The sequence below is a fragment of the Boleophthalmus pectinirostris genome, unplaced genomic scaffold (genome assembly GCF_026225935.1).
Source record: "Boleophthalmus pectinirostris isolate CB_2022bp ecotype Guang Dong unplaced genomic scaffold, ASM2622593v1 HiC_scaffold_12, whole genome shotgun sequence".
In the NCBI taxonomy this organism is placed as follows: domain Eukaryota; kingdom Metazoa; phylum Chordata; class Actinopteri; order Gobiiformes; family Gobiidae; genus Boleophthalmus; species Boleophthalmus pectinirostris.
Genome location: NW_026571018.1, coordinates 1,705,509 through 1,725,030, shown reverse-complemented (window position 1 = coordinate 1,725,030; position 19,522 = coordinate 1,705,509). Strand labels below are relative to the sequence as shown.

Below are 19,522 nucleotides of genomic sequence, written 5' to 3'. Positions count from 1 at the left end.
GAAGGTGAGAAATTTTATATATATATATATATATATATATATATATATATATATATATATATATATATATATATATATATATATATATATATATATATATATATATATAATATAAATAATAGCAAAAAATTCAATAAATTATAACTTTAAAAATTTTATAATAAAATAAATAAGGGAATGGAAGGCCAACCAATAAAAATTAGTTTTAAGAAGTGATTTTAAAAGATGATCCTGATGTGAGTTTTATTTCCTCAGGCAGGTCATTCCAAAGTCCATTTACACAACTATTATCCAGTTATTACTGCACAAAGAAACAAACAAATTGGTGCATTTACAATGATGATAGACATTTAATCAAATCAAATCTGAGTTATTCAGCAAATATGATTCTGAATTATTCTGTTGTGAAGGGAGCGGAGAGCTCTTGGCAGCTCTCGAGCAACAGGTCGGTGACTCCGGGGTTAAAAGTTCTGAAATGAAACTTGGTGCAACACGTAAACAAGCTTTAAAAGTGTTCAGTAAAATCTTCAAATCGATTCTAAGGGTCTGTTTACACGAGACGCTTGTGAGTAAAAATGACTTTTTAATGGGAAGAGTCTTTGTTTTACTCCAGAGCTCGTCTCCATGTCCCACACACTGGGTAAGAGGAAAAACTGGACGGATGATTCTGATCTGACCTCAGAGCAGCTGAACAGGCCGAGCTACAAACACAAACTGTCAGGTGTGTGTGGTAGTTCCAGAGGAGTTTCAGTGTAGTTAGCTCCTCCTTCAGGCAGATATGAGGAAGTGTCACCAGAGTCTGAGCAGAAGAAGCAGCTCGAACGATCTAAGAAACGGATTCGACCAAATAAACTTTTGTCCATTTCACAAATTGACGACTGAAAGATTTTTCACACATAAAAGTTGTAAAAGTACAAACTACAAAATGAAAAATTGAAATGAAACTACAAAATTTTAATGATTTTAACACAGTCCATCATTATTCCAGTTCGTAAGAAAACTACTGTGACATGTTTGATCCTCGGTTCGTCTGGTGCTTAAATTGAATTCACTATTTACGTGTTTAAAAAAAAAAAACAGAATTACATTATTTTTAATCGTAATCACAGCTCTCGTGTAAACTGGGAAAATGAGCTGTTGTGCAAAGTTGTTTCACATTTCCTTCCTCTTTAGGGAAAAAAAAACCCCACAAACGATCAAGAAATAAGAATGTGTTAAAACGGGGAACTCTCAGAGACCTGGTTCAGACCTGGTTCAGTCCTGGTTTAGTCCTGGTTCAGACCTGGTTCAGTCCTGGTTTAGTCCTGGTTTAGTCCTGGTTCAGACCTGGTTCAGTCCTGGTTTAGTCCTGGTTTATTCCTGGTTCAGACCTGGTTCAGTCCTGGTTTAGTCCTGGTTTATTCCTGGTTTAGACCTGGTTCAGTCCTGGTTTTGTTCTCGGACATGTTCCTCAGCCTGTTCCTGTCCCTCTGCTGCTGGGGTGAGTTCTGTTTCTTCTCGTCCACAGACTTCTTGTTTTAAGTAAAAGTATTAAAGTACCTGTTTAAAAATGTACTTCAAGAGTAAAAAGTAAACGTATTTTACGAAGATTTTGAAATCTGATAAAACTTAAAAGATGTAGTGATTTTGTTTAACAGAAACAAGTGAATTAATGTTTTTTCTAATCAATGTTTTGTTTAGTTTTTTTTCCCCAGCTATTTGAAGTAGAAAGTACAGATATTTGCTCTCAAATGTAGTGAAGTAAAAGTAAAAATTATCCACTTTAAGTACAAATATCTAGATGTATACTTCATGTTCATGTTCTGTTCCCTTCTCAAAATCAGAGCTGGAGTTGTGTTTGTTTCTTTCACACATGTTTGAGTAACTCTTTATTATGAGTCTGTCGACATCTGCAAAGCTCTAAACGCTCTGCTCCACCTTGTGATGTCATAAAGTGATAGTTTTGTGAACAGTGAACAGCTCCTTTTCCCTTTCAACAGATCGGTAATTCCAGAGCTAAAATCACCCATATGATTCTAGTGACCGAAAGGACGAGATCGCGGATACAAGCGCTCGAAATGAGTTTCCTCCGCAGGGTGGCTGGGCGCTGCCTTAGAGATAGGGTGAGGAGCTCAGTCACACGGGAGGAGCTCGGAGTAGAGCCGCTGCTCCTCCACGTCGAGAGGAGCCAGTTGAGGTGGCTCGGGCATCTGTTCCGGATGCCTCCTGGGCGCCTCCCTCGGGAGGTGTTCCGGGCATGTCCCGCCGGGAGGAGGCCCCGAGGAAGACCCAGGACACGCTGGAGGGACTATGTCTCTCGGCTGGCCTGGGAACGCCTCGGGGTCCCCCCGGAGGAGCTGGAGGACGTGTCTGGGGTGAAGGAAGTCTGGGAGTCCCTGCTTAGGCTGCTCCCCCCGCGACCCGGCCCCGGATAAGCGGACGAAAATGGATGGATGGATGGATTCTATTGAAGGTGTGTGGTGTTTAAAAACACTTCCTGTATCACCACATGATGACATCACAAGGTGGAACAGAGTGTTTTCAGTCTGAGAGAAGATCTCATTTTAAATGTGCAGGTTTGTGTGTTAAACGTGTGAGTGAAACAAAACACAGCTCCAGGTTTGTTTGTGTGATGAGGAAACAGTGATGTGGGACATTTAAAGATTATATTTCTATAACAAACTGTTTCTGACTCGTATTTATTTAATTTAAAGTGTGTATGACAGCTTTAGACGAGACTCTGATTTGGACATAATCTGGTGATAAAACCTTGCCAAGCTCGTTTTGTCTTCGCTCCACATACAAAATGTTCTCTGTAAACAGCGACGGAACCACGGCCCACCAGTCAGATAGCAGGCACCACACAGGACATGTAAATACAGATGAAACACGTGGTAATACAAACGGGGAGTGCCAGGCGATGCGGAGCCGGAGACCGTAACACCAACAACCACACAATTACAATGTCCGAATCCCAAAACTAAAATATGACAATATCAGAACCAGAAACAAAAGTGATATGGTTCAAAAGACCTGAAAAGATCGACTTTGACAATAGACACATCTCACTGGGAAAACAAACATGGAGGATTGATGCTCACTTTTTTGGAGGATCCTTCTCAATATGAATTGGGCGATGACCAGAAGTCTGAAATTCAGGATGCACGTATTAACTCCAATCAATCAGTGAACCTGCCCAGAGACAACAGACGGAAATGAGCTCTGGTGCTACAGCCTGATGTACAAACATGTCTCCGGTTAAGATTCATGTAGATTTTGTGACATGAACTCTTTGTGTGCATGGGGTCCTGTGTGCAGGGGTCCTGGCAGAAAACAACAGCTCAGCAGGTAAGAAGCACTCAGCACATACACACTCACACAGACCACGTCCCCTCCACACCTCCACCTCACCACAAACACAGACCACGCCCCCTCCACACCTCCACCTCACCACAAACACAGACCACGCCCCCTCCACACCTCCACCTCACCACAAACAAAGACCACGCCCCCTCCACACCTCCACCTCACCATAAAAGGACAGACCACGCCCCCTCCACACCTCCACCTCACCACAAACCAAGACCATGCCCCTCCACACCTCCACCTCACCACAAAAGGACAGACCACGCCCCCTCCACACCTCCACCTCTCCACAAACAATGACCACGCCCCCTCCACACCTCCACCTCACCATAAAAGGACAGACCACGCCCCCTCCACACCTCCACCTCACCACAAACCAAGACATGCCCCTCCACACCTCCACCTCACCACAAAAGGACAGACCACGCCCCCTCCACACCTCCACCTCTCCACAAACAATGACCACGCCCCCTCCACACCTCCACCTCACCACAAACCAAGACCACGCCCCCTCCACACCTCCACCTCACCACAAACCAAGACCACGCCCCCTCCACACCTCCACCTCACCACAAACCAAGACCATGCCCCTCAACACCTCCACCTCACCACAAAAGGACAGACCACGCCCCCTCCACACCTCCACCTCACCACAAACCAAGACCACGCCCCCTCCACACCTCCACCTCACCACAAACCAAGACCATGCCCCTCAACACCTCCACCTCACCACAAAAGGACAGACCACGCCCCCTCCACACCTCCACCTCTCCACAAAACAATGACCACGCCCCCTCCACACCTCCACCTCACCATAAAAGGACAGACCACGCCCCCTCCATCATCCAAACTCTCTTACCTCTGTGCGTGCGTGGGTCTGACCTCTGTGTGCGCGGGCCTGGGTCGGGTGGGCACGAGCATTATTCAGTTCTGTCAGAGAGCAGCTCTCATTTGCCAGAGTTCCCAGTTACAAATGGGAATATTTTGAGTTGGGGGTCAGGTTAGGGTCTGGTTGGGGTCAGGTTGGGGTCAGGTTGGGGTCAGGTTAGGGTCAGGTTGGGGTCAGGTTGGGCCCCGTCGGCTTCATGTCATGTGCAGACTCGGGTCACTCTGGCGCTCAGTGTTGGAGCTGCGTTTAGTCCCAGTGCTTCATTAAACCAACACCAGGCTCCTGTGCTCCGTCTGAGGGAAGAGTTTTCTCTCAGGTCATTATTTCATCCTCTGTGTAGGTCACAGCCACAGACTATGACCTACACAAGTCTATGACCATGACCCTGCGCTGCACAACTTTCAGATGTATAATATTGTAAACCTCTGCTAAAATCCACAAATTTGAAGGTAATTATTTTATATACGTAGATTTTCTGATGATTTCCTGATCAAACTCTTCCTCAAACCCTCTTCACTTCTGCTCATCTCCACGAGTGTCACTTTTTCCCCGTGTCTCCAGACTTTGCGTAGAGTTTACAGGAGGTCTCTGTAGGCTTCCATACAGTCCCTGACAAAAGTCTTGTCGCTTATCCATTTTGTAGAAACAAAAGCTTATAACTTGACTTAAATGAATCGATTGGTTTTAGAAATGTCTCATATGAAAGCTAAAACCCTCCCAAATTATGCTCAATATACTAAAATAAATTTGCTTCACTGAAAAAAGATTGATCATTTAATGAACACAGAAAGGTCAGATTTTGGCAAGACAAAAGTCTTGTGGCCTTGTCACATGATGCACCCAATCCTAGATTACAGCCTCACCTGTGGTCAGTTACTGATCAATCAGTTAGTGGGTGTGTATAAAAAGAAGCCCAGCACACCAGACCTTCACATCAACTGCAACTTGACCTCTGACAACATGCCTAAGATCCACCCTGAGACCAAAGCCTTAATTATCAAGAGGCTGAAGACCAGATCCACTGCTGAGGTGGTGACACCTTCAATGTGTCTCAGCGTCAAGTACAAAGAATAAGAAAAAGATCTGAAATGACTGGAGATGTTTTTGAGAAGCCCAGGTCCGGCAGACCCCACAAGACAACTGCTTGGGAGGACCGTTTGTTGATTCGAAAATCCAAGGCCCCTTTTCCACTGCAGCAGACTCCACCAGGCCTGGTCACCTCAAGTCGCTGTGTCAACTAGAACAGTTTGTACAATTCTGTCTGGAAATGGCCTCCATGGTCGAATCAGTGCACAGAAACCAGCACTAAACAAAAGGCAATTAAAAAACTGTGTGGCATTTGCCAAGGCCCACAGCCTGCTAAAAGGATGGACACTGGAAAAGTGGCAGAAGGTGGATTTCTCAGATGAATCCTCAGTTGAATTACATCACAGCCACCGCAAATATTGCAGTAGACCTACTGGAGCCCACATGGATCCAAGATTCACCCAGAAAACAGTTAAGTTTGGTGGCGGAAAAATCCTGGTCTGGGGTTCCACCCAGTATGGGGGTGTGTGCGAGACATTTGCAGGGTGGAAGACAATATCAATAACCTAAAATATCAAGAAGTATTAGCTCCTCTTACATTCCCAACCATAAAAGGGTCAAATTTTGCAGCAGGATGGTGCTCCATCGCATACTTCTATCTCGACATCAAAGTTTCTCAAGGCGAAGAAGATCAAGGGTTAGCCCAGCCCGGTCACCAGACATGAACATCATTGAGCATGTCTGGGGTAGAATGAAAGAGGAAGCATGGAAGGCAAAACCAAAGAATCTTGATGAACTCCGGGAGGCATGTAAGATGCTTTCTTTGCTATTCCTGATGACTTCATCAACAAATTGTATGAATCATTGTGGAACCGCATGGATGCAGTCCTTCAAGCTCATGGAGTCATACAAGATATTAAATATGGATCTCACAGCACCACTACTTCATTCACTGACGTTATGCAACATATTTTTGTATTTGAAGTAAATTATTTGTTAAATTTTCTGTAGGCGACAAAACTTTTGTCTTGGCAAAATCTGACCTTTCTGTGTTCATTAAATTATCAATCTTTTTTCAGTGAAGCAAATTTATTTTAGTTTATTGAGCATAATTTGGGAGGGTTTTAGCTTTCATATGAGACATTTCTAAAACCAATCGATTAATTTAAAGTCAAGTTATAAGCTTTTGTTTCTACAAAATGGATAAGAGACAAGACTTTTGTCAGGGACTGTAGAGAGAAGCAAAGTGCGACGCTTAACCCTTGTACTATCCTCAAAGGGATACAGAGGGGTACAAATGTGACCCATATATCTATGGGTCCATTTGACCCGGTCACATAACAGCCATGTGACTTGGCCTTACATTGTCTCTGTTCTTTGTGTGCATTGTGGTGTTTATGCTCTTTATTTATTTGGGAACTGTTTTAACCTCAGAGGGGTACATTTGTACTCCTCTGTATCCCTTTGAGGACAACACAAGCGTTAAGACGAGTTTCATAAATCCCGTATTTGGCGTAAAGAGCGACTACGCAAGGATTTGTGTGTAAATGAGCTTTAGAAATGAGGCCCCTGGAGTCTAACCTCACTGAGTGTGTGTGTGTGTTTGTGTGTCAGGTAAAGGGGCGGGGCTTCACTCTGTCTCTTGTGTGTTCAGACATCAGGCTGGTGGGCGGGGCCAGTCGTTGTTCTGGGACTGTGGAGGTGAGACTCAGAGGAGAGTGGAGACGTGTGCATGAGCCCTTCGGACGCTGGGACCTGGAGCACACAGCTGCTGTGTGCAGGGACCTGGACTGTGGTTCTGCTGTTTCTGGAGGATACAGAGGAGGTTTTCCCCAGAGTCGTGTTTGGTGGCTCAGATCTGACTGTGTGAAGGAGTCTTCAGTGAGAGGATGTGTCTCACTCTCTGATTCTCTCTCCTCTTCTCGGGCTCTGGAGGTGGAGTGTTCAGGTAAAAGTTTGATCTTACATTACAACCAGATGGCAATAATATTATTTATTTAATTTTTTCCCATTTTGGGTATATTGTAGCTCCCCTGGTTTTCTTTGTAAAAAAGGACTTCACGCTCCGTCCTGATGATCATGTCAATATTTATTCTCCGTAATCTTCAACTCCACCAACACACTGAAACACCGTGAAAACTAATACAGACACAGAAAAAGGCTCAGCTTTACATAAAAACCTTTAAATAAATGCACAATTGAAAACAATATTTACCGTGTTCATCTGTACAACACCAGCGGGAGTTAAGTATCGTGTCTTTAATTCTGACGTCTTTTTCTTTACACATTTTTCTGTCGTCTTTCTCTCTTTTCGCATCTACTATATTTTTCTCTCTCTTTGTTTACTTCCGGGGGCAGGAAAAGGTCACATAACTTAAAAGGTCAATATATTCACAAATAAAATATAACATTTACTGTGGTATTTTGACACATCTTAATATTCAATCAAATAAAATAATAATTTTCTCACTTATTGCCATGAAAACAAATATTCTGACACTGTCGTCAGCGACATAGATTTTTCCATAAATATTGACATATTTGACTTTTGCATCATTCAAAACTGAAATGGCACAAGTTGAAATCTGACAAATCGAGACAATAAATCCTAATAAAAGATTATGATGTAAATGCTCTTCAAATATCAAAGACTGTAACAGATAGAAAATCAGAGACTGGATTATTTTTGTATCAGGATTTACACTTGTTCAGAGACACAGAGTTTTACTGAACTGACAAAAGCTCATTCATTAAGATCCAGGTGTTTGGGCACTGACTGGGGTTTATATTTGAGGAATTATTTTAAACAGTCTCAAAACTATTCAAAATCTTTATTCAAAAATGTGCACTAGTGATCCCGTTTATTATTTAGGGGTGACTGGGGTAAATGAATGAGGTGGGTCACTTCTCACATTCGTGGGTTTTCTGTAAGATATAATATTATCTACATTTATTCATTCTTTTTTCATTGTTTGTTATTTAGCATGACATTTTTCTATTTTATTATCATTATTCTAGTTTACATAAATGATGACGCGTGTACATGCACAAAACAGCGTCACGAAATATCACTTTTACAAAACTGTGCTGAACAGTAATCGTAATGTACCTGCTGTTTCAAGAAAATGTGTGAAGGCCACATGAGCGTGTTCCTGCTCGCTCAGAGTAATGGTAAATGGTCACATTTTTCTATAGCGCTTTTCCACCTTCAAGGTGATCAAAGCGCTTTACAACTAGGAACCACTCACACATTCAGACACTGTGGGCAAGGTGGGTTAAGTGTCTTTCCCAAGGACACAATGACAGCGTTCATCTGTGGGAGCTGGAATCACACCAGCTCAACCTGTGGGTCAGTGGATCTGACTGCTCAACCTGTGATGTTCATGTGGAGAGCTGGAATCAAACCGCCAACCTTCAGATCAGTGGGCGAATGCTCTACCAACTGAACTACTGCTGCCCTTCACACTCGGTGCTGGTGAGGCTGTTGTAGCCACAGCTGCCCTGGGACAGACTCACAGGAGCAGCTCTGTGTCATGTGACCAACAGATGTCATTTTGTGACATGAACTCTTTGTGTGCAGGGGCCCAGGCAGAAAACAACAGCTCAGCAGGTAAGAAGCACTCGGCACATACACACTCACACAGACCAGGAGTCAAACCCACAACCTCCTCACTGAGTGTGTGTGTGTGTGTCAGGTAAAGGGGCGGGGCTTCACTGCTCAGGTAAAGGGGTGGGGCTTCACTCTGTGTCTCGTCTGTTCAGAGCTCAGACTCGTGGGAGGAGTCAGTCGTTGTTGTGGGACTGTGGAGATCAGACTCAGAGGAGAGTGGAGACGAGTGATTGAGCTCGATGAACCCTGGGACCTGGAGCACACAGCTGTTGTGTGCAAAGACCTGGACTGTGGCTCTGCTGTTTATGGAGAAGAGAGATATGATTTTCCACAGAGTCATGTGTGGATGGTTTCATCTGACTGTGTGAAGGGGTCTTCAATGAGAGAATGTGTCTCTCATTCATCGTCCTCTTCCTGGGGTGTGGACGTGATGTGTTCAGGTAAAAGTCTGATCTTACATTTCGCACACACGCACGCACACTCGCACGCACACACACACACACACACACACACACACACACAGTGACTGATGTGTCCAATCACGTGTCTCCACAGACTTCATCTTGAATCGTCCAATCATCTCCGTGTCTGTGAGTGACGGGGCGTCCGAGCTCCACCCTCAGGGGGTGCGGGTGCAGTTGGGCTCAAAGTTTCGGGTCAAATGCTTTGTGGAGCCACAGTACCCGGGAGGCTCCTTCCGGCTCCTCTCTCCCGCCGCGCCCCCCGCTCAGAACCGCACCCTGCCCGCCGTCAATCACTCCGCCCACTTCCTGTTCTCTGACGTTGACCACGCCCACAAAGGAAACTACACCTGTGTTTACCTCCTGCAGGTGTTCAACCACAACTTCTCCTCTCAGAGCCACACACTCTAGCTCTCTGTGGGAGGTACACACACACACACACACACACACACACACCACACACCTACACTATACACACACACACACACTATACACACACACACACTATACACACACAATACACACACACACACACTATACACACACACACTATACACACACTATACACACACACACACACACACACTATACACACACACACACACTATACACACACACACACACACTATACACACACACACACTATATCACACACACACACACACACTATACACACACACTATACACACACACACACTATACACACACACACACTATACACACACACTATACACACACACTATACACACACACACACACACACTATACACACACACACTATACACACACACAATATACACACACACACTATACACACTATACACACACACACACACTATACACACACACTATAACACACACTATACACACACACACACAATACACACACACACACACACTATACACACACACACCATACACACACACTATACACACACACACACACACACTCCAGCTCTCTGTGGAAGGTACACATGCACACACACACACACACAATACACACACACACACACTACACACACACACACTATACACACACACACACACACACACACTATACACACACTACACACACACAAACACTATACACACACACACACACACACACACTATACACACACAACACTATACACACACACTATACACACACACTATACACACACACACACACACTATACACACACACACACACTATACACACACACACACTATACACACACACACACTATACACACACACACACACACACACACACATACACACACACACACACACACACACACACTATACACTATACACACACACTATACACACACAATATACACACACACTATACACTATACCCTTTACGTGCTTTCTCGCTCTGTCCGTCATGTTCAATTAGTGTTTCTTTTCGCTGACCAAAATAATTCCCAGCATGCAATGCGCGCTTTTGTCAACAATGAAACTCGCTTATACAGGAAACCAAAGGAAACACACAAAGACACACAGAGAATATGCAAACAGCAGACATGCAGAGACTCAGTGACACAAACAGGATTTCACCTCCTCACATCAACAAAACATCAGTGATAAACTTAAAGAGCCTGATGTTTCTTTCACATGTTTGAGTATCGTATTTTCCGGGCTATTAGACACTCTGGATTATAAGGCGCATTCTTATTAAGTCATTAAATGGTCTATTTTCAAACTTTTTTCACAAATAAACCGCACTAGACTTTAAAGGAAACCCAGCAGTGTGATGGGTGAGTGGTTTTGTTTGTTTGTGGCATTCACGGTGACTCTGGGCTTTGTTCAGTTGTGGCGTGTAGGGAGGGTGCTGTCTGGGACCAACGGATTGTCGGCGTGTTCACAGTGACTCAGTTGTTCAGTTGTGTCTAGAAGTGGCACATTGCACTCGCTTTTTCGTTTTTTTCTTTTGTTCCGTTCCTCGTCGGTGTGGAGTGATGAGTGTGTCTGTGGGTGTGTTTCGCTGTGCGGTCACTGTCTGCTGCGTGTGTGTTTGTGTGTTCTGTGGGTGGTGTGGCTTTGTAGTTTACTGAAGTCGTGCTGGGACACCTAAGTGGATTCGTGTATAGATTGCGGCGCATGCGGTCGTTTTTTGATGCTGTTAGAGGCTTAAGACCGTGGTTAATCACCCAGAAAATACCGTAAATCTTTATTATCAGTCTGTCTACATCTCCAAAGCTCTAAATGTTGTTCCACCTAGTGATGTCATGAAGTGGTAGTTTCCACGTTTACAGCTCTTTTTACCTTAAGTTCAGTAGAGATCGGCAAATCCACTCCTGAAATGATCCAAATGATTCTAGTGAAGGTGTGTGGAGTTTAAAAACACAGTGGAGCACTTTCTGTATCACCACATGATGACATCACAAGGTGGAACAGAGTGTTTTCAGTTTGAGAGAGGAACTCGTGCTAAATCTGCAGGTTCTGTTTCATCCCTGCTGACCTCCGGAGGCCGCGCTTCAAGCGTGAATGATCATCTTTGGGGACGCGCAGGTGGAGAGTCGAGCGACCTTGTGACGTCCAGTTTTGGTCGGACAGGATTTGGTTTTACTCCTGCACAGGCTCTTCCTCCAGGAGAGATCTCCTGTCACAGTTAGGAGGGAGACTTCTTCACCTGAATCCAGAGCGGCTCCGGCTTTTGGTGTGGCCACTGTAGAGTCCGGCACAAATTTCACAGAGTACATATATGGTTGGGATTTTAGGTCACACAGTTTCCAATGCTCGGGGACTAGGGATGGGCATTCGATTACATTTTCTTAATCAATCGTCAGAAGAATTAACGATCGATTATCGATTAATCATTAATGTTTTTATATTAAAATTATCATCATTATTATTACTATCTGCACTAATCTGCATAAATAAATTCAACTTTACGACATATAAACCATAACCACTCTAGAGCCACATCAGCTGTTTGACATTATAATGTGTTTAATGCAGATTTGTTCAACTCTCACAGAAACTAAACTGTAGCATCCAGTCGAACTGAGAAGGCCAGAACTGATGGTTAAATGACTTTTAATCTTTCCTTGCCGTGTCATAGAACCAACGTAAGAGCTAGACAAGAACAAAATAACAGCAATTACCATACGATTACAGCATCACTAGCTCATTACATTGCTTAACCGTTATCCATATTTAACATTAATTTGATACAAGTGACAAGAAGTTCAAATATACATTAACAAGTCAAACAAACCTTGTTCCCCTGTCGACTGTAGCTATCTTTACTTTGTTTTATAGAACTTTTCTCCGTTGTTTTGATTTTCACTATTAACGTTGCCGTGTTTTACTGTGCGTCGTTTCTTTATAACAAGCTAACGTTTTTTCCTTCACTTCCGTTCACACCGGAAGTGTGACCCTTACAATTAAATGCCATAAACTGCGTGTTAATGTATATAAGAGCTAACTTGACCTTTACATAAACTTTAAACCACATCGCTAATTTGCATAAACTAAGCGGAAAAAAAAAAAACAGCTCTTGTGTCACTGATGTGGTTCAACTTCTGTCGGATTAAAGGACATGACTCAGGTGAATACAGGTTAGTGCAGACATGGGCATACTACGGCCCGCGGGCCATATACGGCCCGTTGGTCTTTTTAATCCGGCCCGCCAAACATGTCACAGTTATATTAAAATATAAAATTAATAATACCGGTACCGGCAAACCTGTTCATTTACTTTTCCCCTGTAATGCCCACATTTCCCCAGCAGATGGCGCGCTTGAGCTTTTCGCCCCCTCTTCTTCTCGGTCAAGCTTTTCCCCCTTCTGTAAATATGAGTTTATCAAAGAAAAGAAAAGTCGACAGTGAGTGCCGACTATTTAATACGGAATGGACAACAAAATATTTTTTCAAAGAAGTCTGATCAAAGGCTGAATGCTTGATATGCCAAGAAACTGTCGCGGTTTTTAAGGAGTTCAATATCAGCCGTCACTTAGCTACGAAGCATCCCAATTACGCTAGCAAGCTGTCAGCGCAAGAGCGGGCAGCTACGGCTGAGAGATTGTCAGCTAATTTACTGACTCAGCAAAAATTTTTTCACCGACAAACTGCGATTCAAGAGTCAACTACCAGGGCAAGCTTTTTGCTGGCATTCAAATTAGTAAAAGCTAGCAAGCCTTTCTCCGAAGGCGAGTTTTTAAAAGATTGCATGATAGAGACTGCAGCTGTTCTGTGTCCGGAAAGCCAAGGCAAGTTTGAAAAGATCAGTTTGTCACGTCGGACTGTGACTCGCCGTGTGGAACTGATTGACGAACATATAGCCAGCCAAATAAACAAAAAGGCAGAGTCCTTTCAGTTATATTCACTTGCACTGGATGAAAGCACCGATATCAAAGACACAGCGCAGCTCCTAATTTTTATCCGAGGGATAAATGACAGCTTTGAGATAACGGAAGAGTTTTTGAGCATGGAGTCCCTGAAGGGAACAACGCGGGGAGAGGATTTGTTTGACAAGGTGTCTGCTGCCATCGAGAAACATAAACTACCTTGGAGTAAACTTGCCAATGTCACGACAGATGGATCACCAAATTTAACAGGAAAAAACGTTGGGCTGCTGAAACGAATCCAGGATAAAGTAAAAGAGGAAAATCCTGAACAGGATGTTATTTTCCTTCACTGTATCATCCATCAGGAATCACTGTGTAAGTCTGTATTGCAGCTTAACCATGTTGTGAATCCAGTCATAAAACTTGTGAACTTTATACGCGCCAGGGGACTCCAGCATCGTCAGTTCATCACGTTCCTGGAGGAAATTGATGCGGATCATCAGGACTTACTTTACCACTCTCGTGTCCGGTGGTTAAGTTTGGGCAAAGTGTTTCAACGCGTGTGGGACCTGAAAGAGGAGATCGGCGCATTTTTGGAGTTCGTGGAGAAATCTGACGAATTTCCTGAGCTAAGTGACCAGAACTGGCTTTGTGATTTTGCGTTTGCTGTGGACGTATTTTCACACTTGAATGAGTTGAATGTGAAACTGCAGGGGAAAGATCAGTTTGTGCACGACATGTACAAACATGTTACAGCGTTCAAATCTAAGCTAGCTTTATTTTCCAGACAAGTTGCAAACGCATCTTTCACTCATTTCACCACACTTGGCACAGAGAAAGAGGCGACGCGATATGCAAAGAAATACAGCAAATCACTGGATGACCTGCACAGAGAATTCAGTCGCCGGTTCTCTGATTTTGAAAACATTGAAAAGTCACTTCAGCTCGTGTCCCGTCCCCTCTCAAAAGACCCTGAAACAGTACCACATGAGGTGCAATTGGAACGGATCGATCTTCAGTCTGACTCCATCTTGAAGGAAAAGTTCAACACTCTTAAACTTGACGACTTTTATGCTTCACTGAACGAAGCCACGTTTCCAAACCTCCGGAGGAGGGCACGGAAGATGCTGGCCTTGTTTGGCTCGACCTACGTATGTGAGCAGACATTCAGTGTTATGAACATAAACAAAGCCCGTCACAGATCCAGAATAACTGACCAACACCTCGGATCAATCCTGAGAATCGCCACCACAAAACTTACTCCAGACTTTGATGCACTGGCAAAACAGGGAGATCAACAACACTGTTCCCACTGAAACTGAAGGTGTGTTTTCCTGCTGTGTTTATTCAACTGAAATTTAATTAAATTAATCATTAATCGTTAACAGGTCAAATCTTGTATGTAATTTATAGTAACACTCCATCCATCTGTTCTTGGCCCGGCCCCTCTGTCAAATTTTAGAACTCATTGTGGCCCTCGAGTCAAAAAGTTTGCCCACCCCTGGGTTAGTGTGACCATATTTGTGTTTGTCAAAACCAGGACACCGTACGGGGTGAGTGGGGCGGGGCCTCGTCATTGACATTGAGCGACTCTCACCTGGTAAAACTTTTTCCCACTGGACACCGACACATATGTGCTGCTTTGTACACTGTGCACATGGACTCACACTTGTCCCGACCAGAACGGAAAGTGTGGAATTTCTTGTACAAATCATCGTTAAATACGCATTTGTGCTTCGGCGTGTTTCAGACTGACCGACTGTTTGTGTCTCGCTCCTTCTGATGCAGAGACACATGTACAGACCTGTTTGGTCACACTACGCACAACAACCTACATTCAGTTTGTCGATTAAAATGAACATAATCGATGAAATTCTTAATGATCAATCATCGATTAATCGACTAATCATGCCCATCCCTAGTGGCGACTGTATGCAAAAAGGTGGAAGCTCTTTAATGTTTGTGCCATAGGAACAACCTGGACGCAGTATTCTGTCCGGTCTCCTCCATTCTGTTCTTGCAGTTCACCATCGACCCTCAGGACATTTGCTGCTGCAGTGTTTTACTGGCATCGTTGTGTGAATGGTGCCTCTGTGGGGAGTGACAAGAATGTGGCCCTTTTCTTTTTTTCTTTTTTATAACTTTGTTTTTATTGGTTTTAAGTAACATGTCAAAACAAACAAAAACAATATAAAATCAAAAACAATGTAACAACAGTCTGGAGTTACAGGTTCTTATTTAAACATGGATTTGCGCTTTCATTGGTTTCAGTTCATCTTTAAATGCATTTTTCTTTTCTGTCCATCTTACCTTCAACAATACTTTGTTCCATTTTCATCACAATACTCTCCCAGACAATTAGACTGTAATACCCAAGACCTCCAGAGTCATCGGACGAACAGCGTTCAGATTCAAAGCACCATCAGGCTGGAACAATCTGCCAAACCCTCTGCGCTCCACATCATCATTCCATATCTTTAAGAAAAACTTATTCATTCATCTTAAAACACAATGTGACAGCTTTAAGTGAGGATCTGTTTGGTTGTTATATCAACGCTTCTCTATGTTTATGTTTAATGTCTGTTTGTGTCTTTTTTCTTATCACTTTGTGTTTCTGTTTATTAGATGTGTTGTTTTGTTTTTGTATTGTTTTTGTTTTGCTTGTTTGTATTTTTGTGACTTGTTCTTGTATTCTTTGGATGCTAAGGACCCCCCTCGAAAACGTATTCAATTTGGTATTGACATTTGTGCTACGTTGTTTTACTGGTGTCATTTATGAATACATTCCATTTTTCCCATTGCTCATCGTATTTGTACCTTTCAGTTTAAGATGTTATTCTTTCCATCACTGAAATATTCTCCACAATCCTGATCCAGTCTTGTTGTTGCTCGAAGGCTTCACCCCTCCAGGCGTCTTGTTGCTCTGTCCTGGGATTTGTTGCTGGTTTTGGATTCGCTGCAAACTTCCCCGTTTGAGCCTCTGGATCAGGTGGACCTGAAGTGGGTCTCATTTAAGACTGCTTCCCTTTTGGTCAAGGCTTCAGGCGATCTACAGGCTCTGTCCATCAGTGAGTCCTGTTGCATTTCTTTCCAATGGTATTTTCTTCTGCAGGTAACACCCTTCCGCTCCAGTTGGCCCGGTTTGGCATTGAGGCCTCTACAGAACCTCTTTGTCCTGTCCGCGCTCTGGAAGTTTACATGAGGGTCACAGCGAATGTTGAGGATCTGAGCGACTGTTTGTCTGTTACGCCGGCTCAAGGATAGGTCTGGCTCTTTTGAAGCAGCGTCTTGCCAAGTGGGAGGTGGAGGCCATTAACCAGAGCTATGTCTCTGAGGACCGTCAAACACCGTGTGAAGTGAGATGCCATTCAACCTGGAGCCTGTTTACCTCCTGGGCAGACTTCACCATCAATTTTTGCCTGGTTCTACAGGGTCAACGCTGTAGTGTCCAATCCATTTGAGGGAGTTCTGAGGCAGCACCCTTCCACATCATGAAGTCGGCGTTAATTTAAGTTAAAGGGTGTATATAGGATTTTTTTTAGGGAAGAGAAATACAGCAACTGTCCTTATGCATGCGTGACACCACCTTCCTCCTCCACAGCTCCCTCAGTAGAAACATCTCCTCCCGCCTCTTTACTCTAGAAAACACGCTTGTTTACATCCAGTGGCGTTCAGAATTACTGAAGTGACCTGTCTAGGTGTAATTTAGCGACCAGTGCATCAGTTTTTAGACCCTTCGTCTGCTTCAGTCACGCCATCGCTGGAAGGAATCTCCAAGAATCACCTCAGTTTGTCTTTGCTTCTTTTCCACTTCTCTTCTTCTTTCAGCGACCTCAAAAACCGACTTTCTTTTGCGGTGAACTGATTGTGGATTCTCTTCTGCCTTCGCAACAAACTTTGTGCAAAATGTGAGGAAGCTACAGTTAGAAAAAGCCTCTAAGAACCGCTGCATAAACCACATAATCCCGGTGAGTCAGTTACACTAGAAACGTAGGGAGTTTGATTGACAACCTGACAGCCAATAGAAAATGAGGCAGCCTCATTTTCTATTGGCTGATGTTTATCTGGCCTCACTACATCCACAGTTGATAGATTTTCATTCTTGTTTTTTTTTTTTGTAATCTTAATGTCAAGGCTGCTGCGTCTCTGTAATGGTATTTTAAACTTTCATTGACAATTTGAAACAAAAAAAACAAAAAAAAAATCCTCCATACAACCTTTAATCGAATTATGACTATTGCACACGTTTGGCTCTTTGTTTACATGATGGTTGCCATGGGAAACATTTATGATATTTACGGTTGTGTCCAAATGTCCACTCTAGTACCTAACCCGTAATTCACTGCACAGGCCCGCACTCTTTAGCGCCCCCTACAGTCTCACTCACAGAGGCTACGTTCAGACTGCAGCCTGAAGTGACCCAAATCCGATTTTTTGGCCTGTATGTGATCTTTTAATGACAGTCTGAACCACACAGATTAGATTTTTTCAAATGTGACCCAGGACACTTGGATATGTGCTCCTGAAACTGATACATATCTGATCTTTTGACATGTGACTTCAGTGTGAACGGCCAAAGCACATTCATCCACCTACACGTTATCAACAAGACACAAATGTCACTATTCTGCGCTGAAGTAGGCGAAAATTGTTAATAAAGTCCGTGTGACTGAAGTGAAGCACATCACCACTCACCACTCTTGGCTCCATCTCCACATCCACACGTTCCTTTCAACGGACTGAACCACAAAACACCACGACCAAAAACCTCGTCCTTCTCCTTCTCAATCTCAAGTAAGTTGTTCATGTTCTGGCTCCGGTACGAGAGGAACTTTAAAATCTCCAGGTGCTCGATGCTGCGTCCATGTTTGGACAACTTCTGTAAACACAGAGCACGCTCGCTGTGGTTGACGTCGAGTCTCCAGTGTCACATGTGGGACACTTTTGGGCCTTTTAAAGTTCACACTGGAGACACATACAAGTCACATTTAACTGGAAATGTGAACGACCTCGCAAAAACATCGGATTTCACACAAAAAAATCTGAACTGAGCGTTAAGCCCTGCAGTCTGAATGTAGTCAGAGAGACTCGGACTCACAGCTCACTCCACTGTTTTCACCAATGACATTTAAGTTGTAGGCGATTTTATATTTGTTATTTTTTTATATTTCACGTCGGGAGAAGAATTTCCAAGACATGAATGTGTTTTTACCTGAGCACTGCTGCCTCTGTTCTACTGGTTCTTCCGCCTCGTCCATTGTGCGACTGACGCCGCCAAAGTTAACATGACGTTTACGTTAAAAAAATTTAGAAATGTGTTTTTTGTGTGTGTTGTTGTCCCAACAACACATAAAAACAGTTTTTATAATAAAGCAACTCACATACAGAAACAGTAAAGTTAGAGATTAAATGAGATTAACGCGATTAAAAAACATAACGCGCTAAATATGACTGTAATTAATTAATCGCATTTATTGTTGATTTTTTCCCATTGTTCTTGAGACGTGCATATCTCTGTTTGAATTATGATGAACTGGAAACTTGTCTTATTAGTCCTTTTGCCGACTAGAAAACCAGAACTGAAAGTAGTTTTATTTTTTTGCTGGTACAGTTACATTTTTGTTTACATCCATTTCACATAATGATTATTATTTTTCTTCTGATTATTGTTTCAAAGTAAACTACTCTCATTTAATGTCATACTGAGAGAAAATCAAACTGCTCTGAGGCCTCGACCATTCGTGGCACTGAGGGCAGTCGGTTGAGGGCCCCTCCAGGTTTGGGGGCTTCAGGCAGCGGCTTACTTTTGCCTTATGGTAGCACCGCCTCTGACGCACAGAACACACTCACCATCATCATCATCATCATCATTATCCCTCTGTCACAGAGAGAACACTCATATTCCACAGTC

General features: G+C 43.4%; 1 protein-coding gene across 1 annotated transcript; it reads left to right on the top strand.

The window, feature by feature from the left end:
• Positions 1 to 1,227: 1,227 nt before the first annotated feature.
• Positions 1,228 to 19,516, top strand: LOC129407542 (scavenger receptor cysteine-rich type 1 protein M130-like). Its single transcript, XM_055149046.1, has 7 exons — positions 1,228 to 1,480; positions 3,298 to 3,327; positions 6,915 to 7,208; positions 8,841 to 8,870; positions 9,023 to 9,310; positions 9,426 to 9,755; positions 19,499 to 19,516. Exons 1-6 carry the CDS (start codon positions 1,444 to 1,446, stop codon positions 9,740 to 9,742), a joined length of 996 nt encoding a protein of 331 aa, XP_055005021.1. The 5' UTR covers positions 1,228 to 1,443; the 3' UTR covers positions 9,743 to 9,755; positions 19,499 to 19,516.
• Positions 19,517 to 19,522: the final 6 nt, after the last annotated feature.

What these genes read in the sequence shown, in the direction of transcription:
- LOC129407542 (XM_055149046.1), top strand. Translation starts at nt 1,444, where the DNA reads ATGTTCCTCAGCCTGTTCCTGTCCCTCTGCTGCTGGG. An exon ending in CCTGTCCCTCTGCTGCTGGG is followed by an intron (nt 1,481 to 3,297) that starts GTGAGTTCTGTT and finishes TCCTGTGTGCAG; the next exon opens with GGGTCCTGGCAGAAAACAAC. An exon ending in AGAAAACAACAGCTCAGCAG is followed by an intron (nt 8,871 to 9,022) that starts GTAAGAAGCACT and finishes TCGTCTGTTCAG; the next exon opens with AGCTCAGACTCGTGGGAGGA.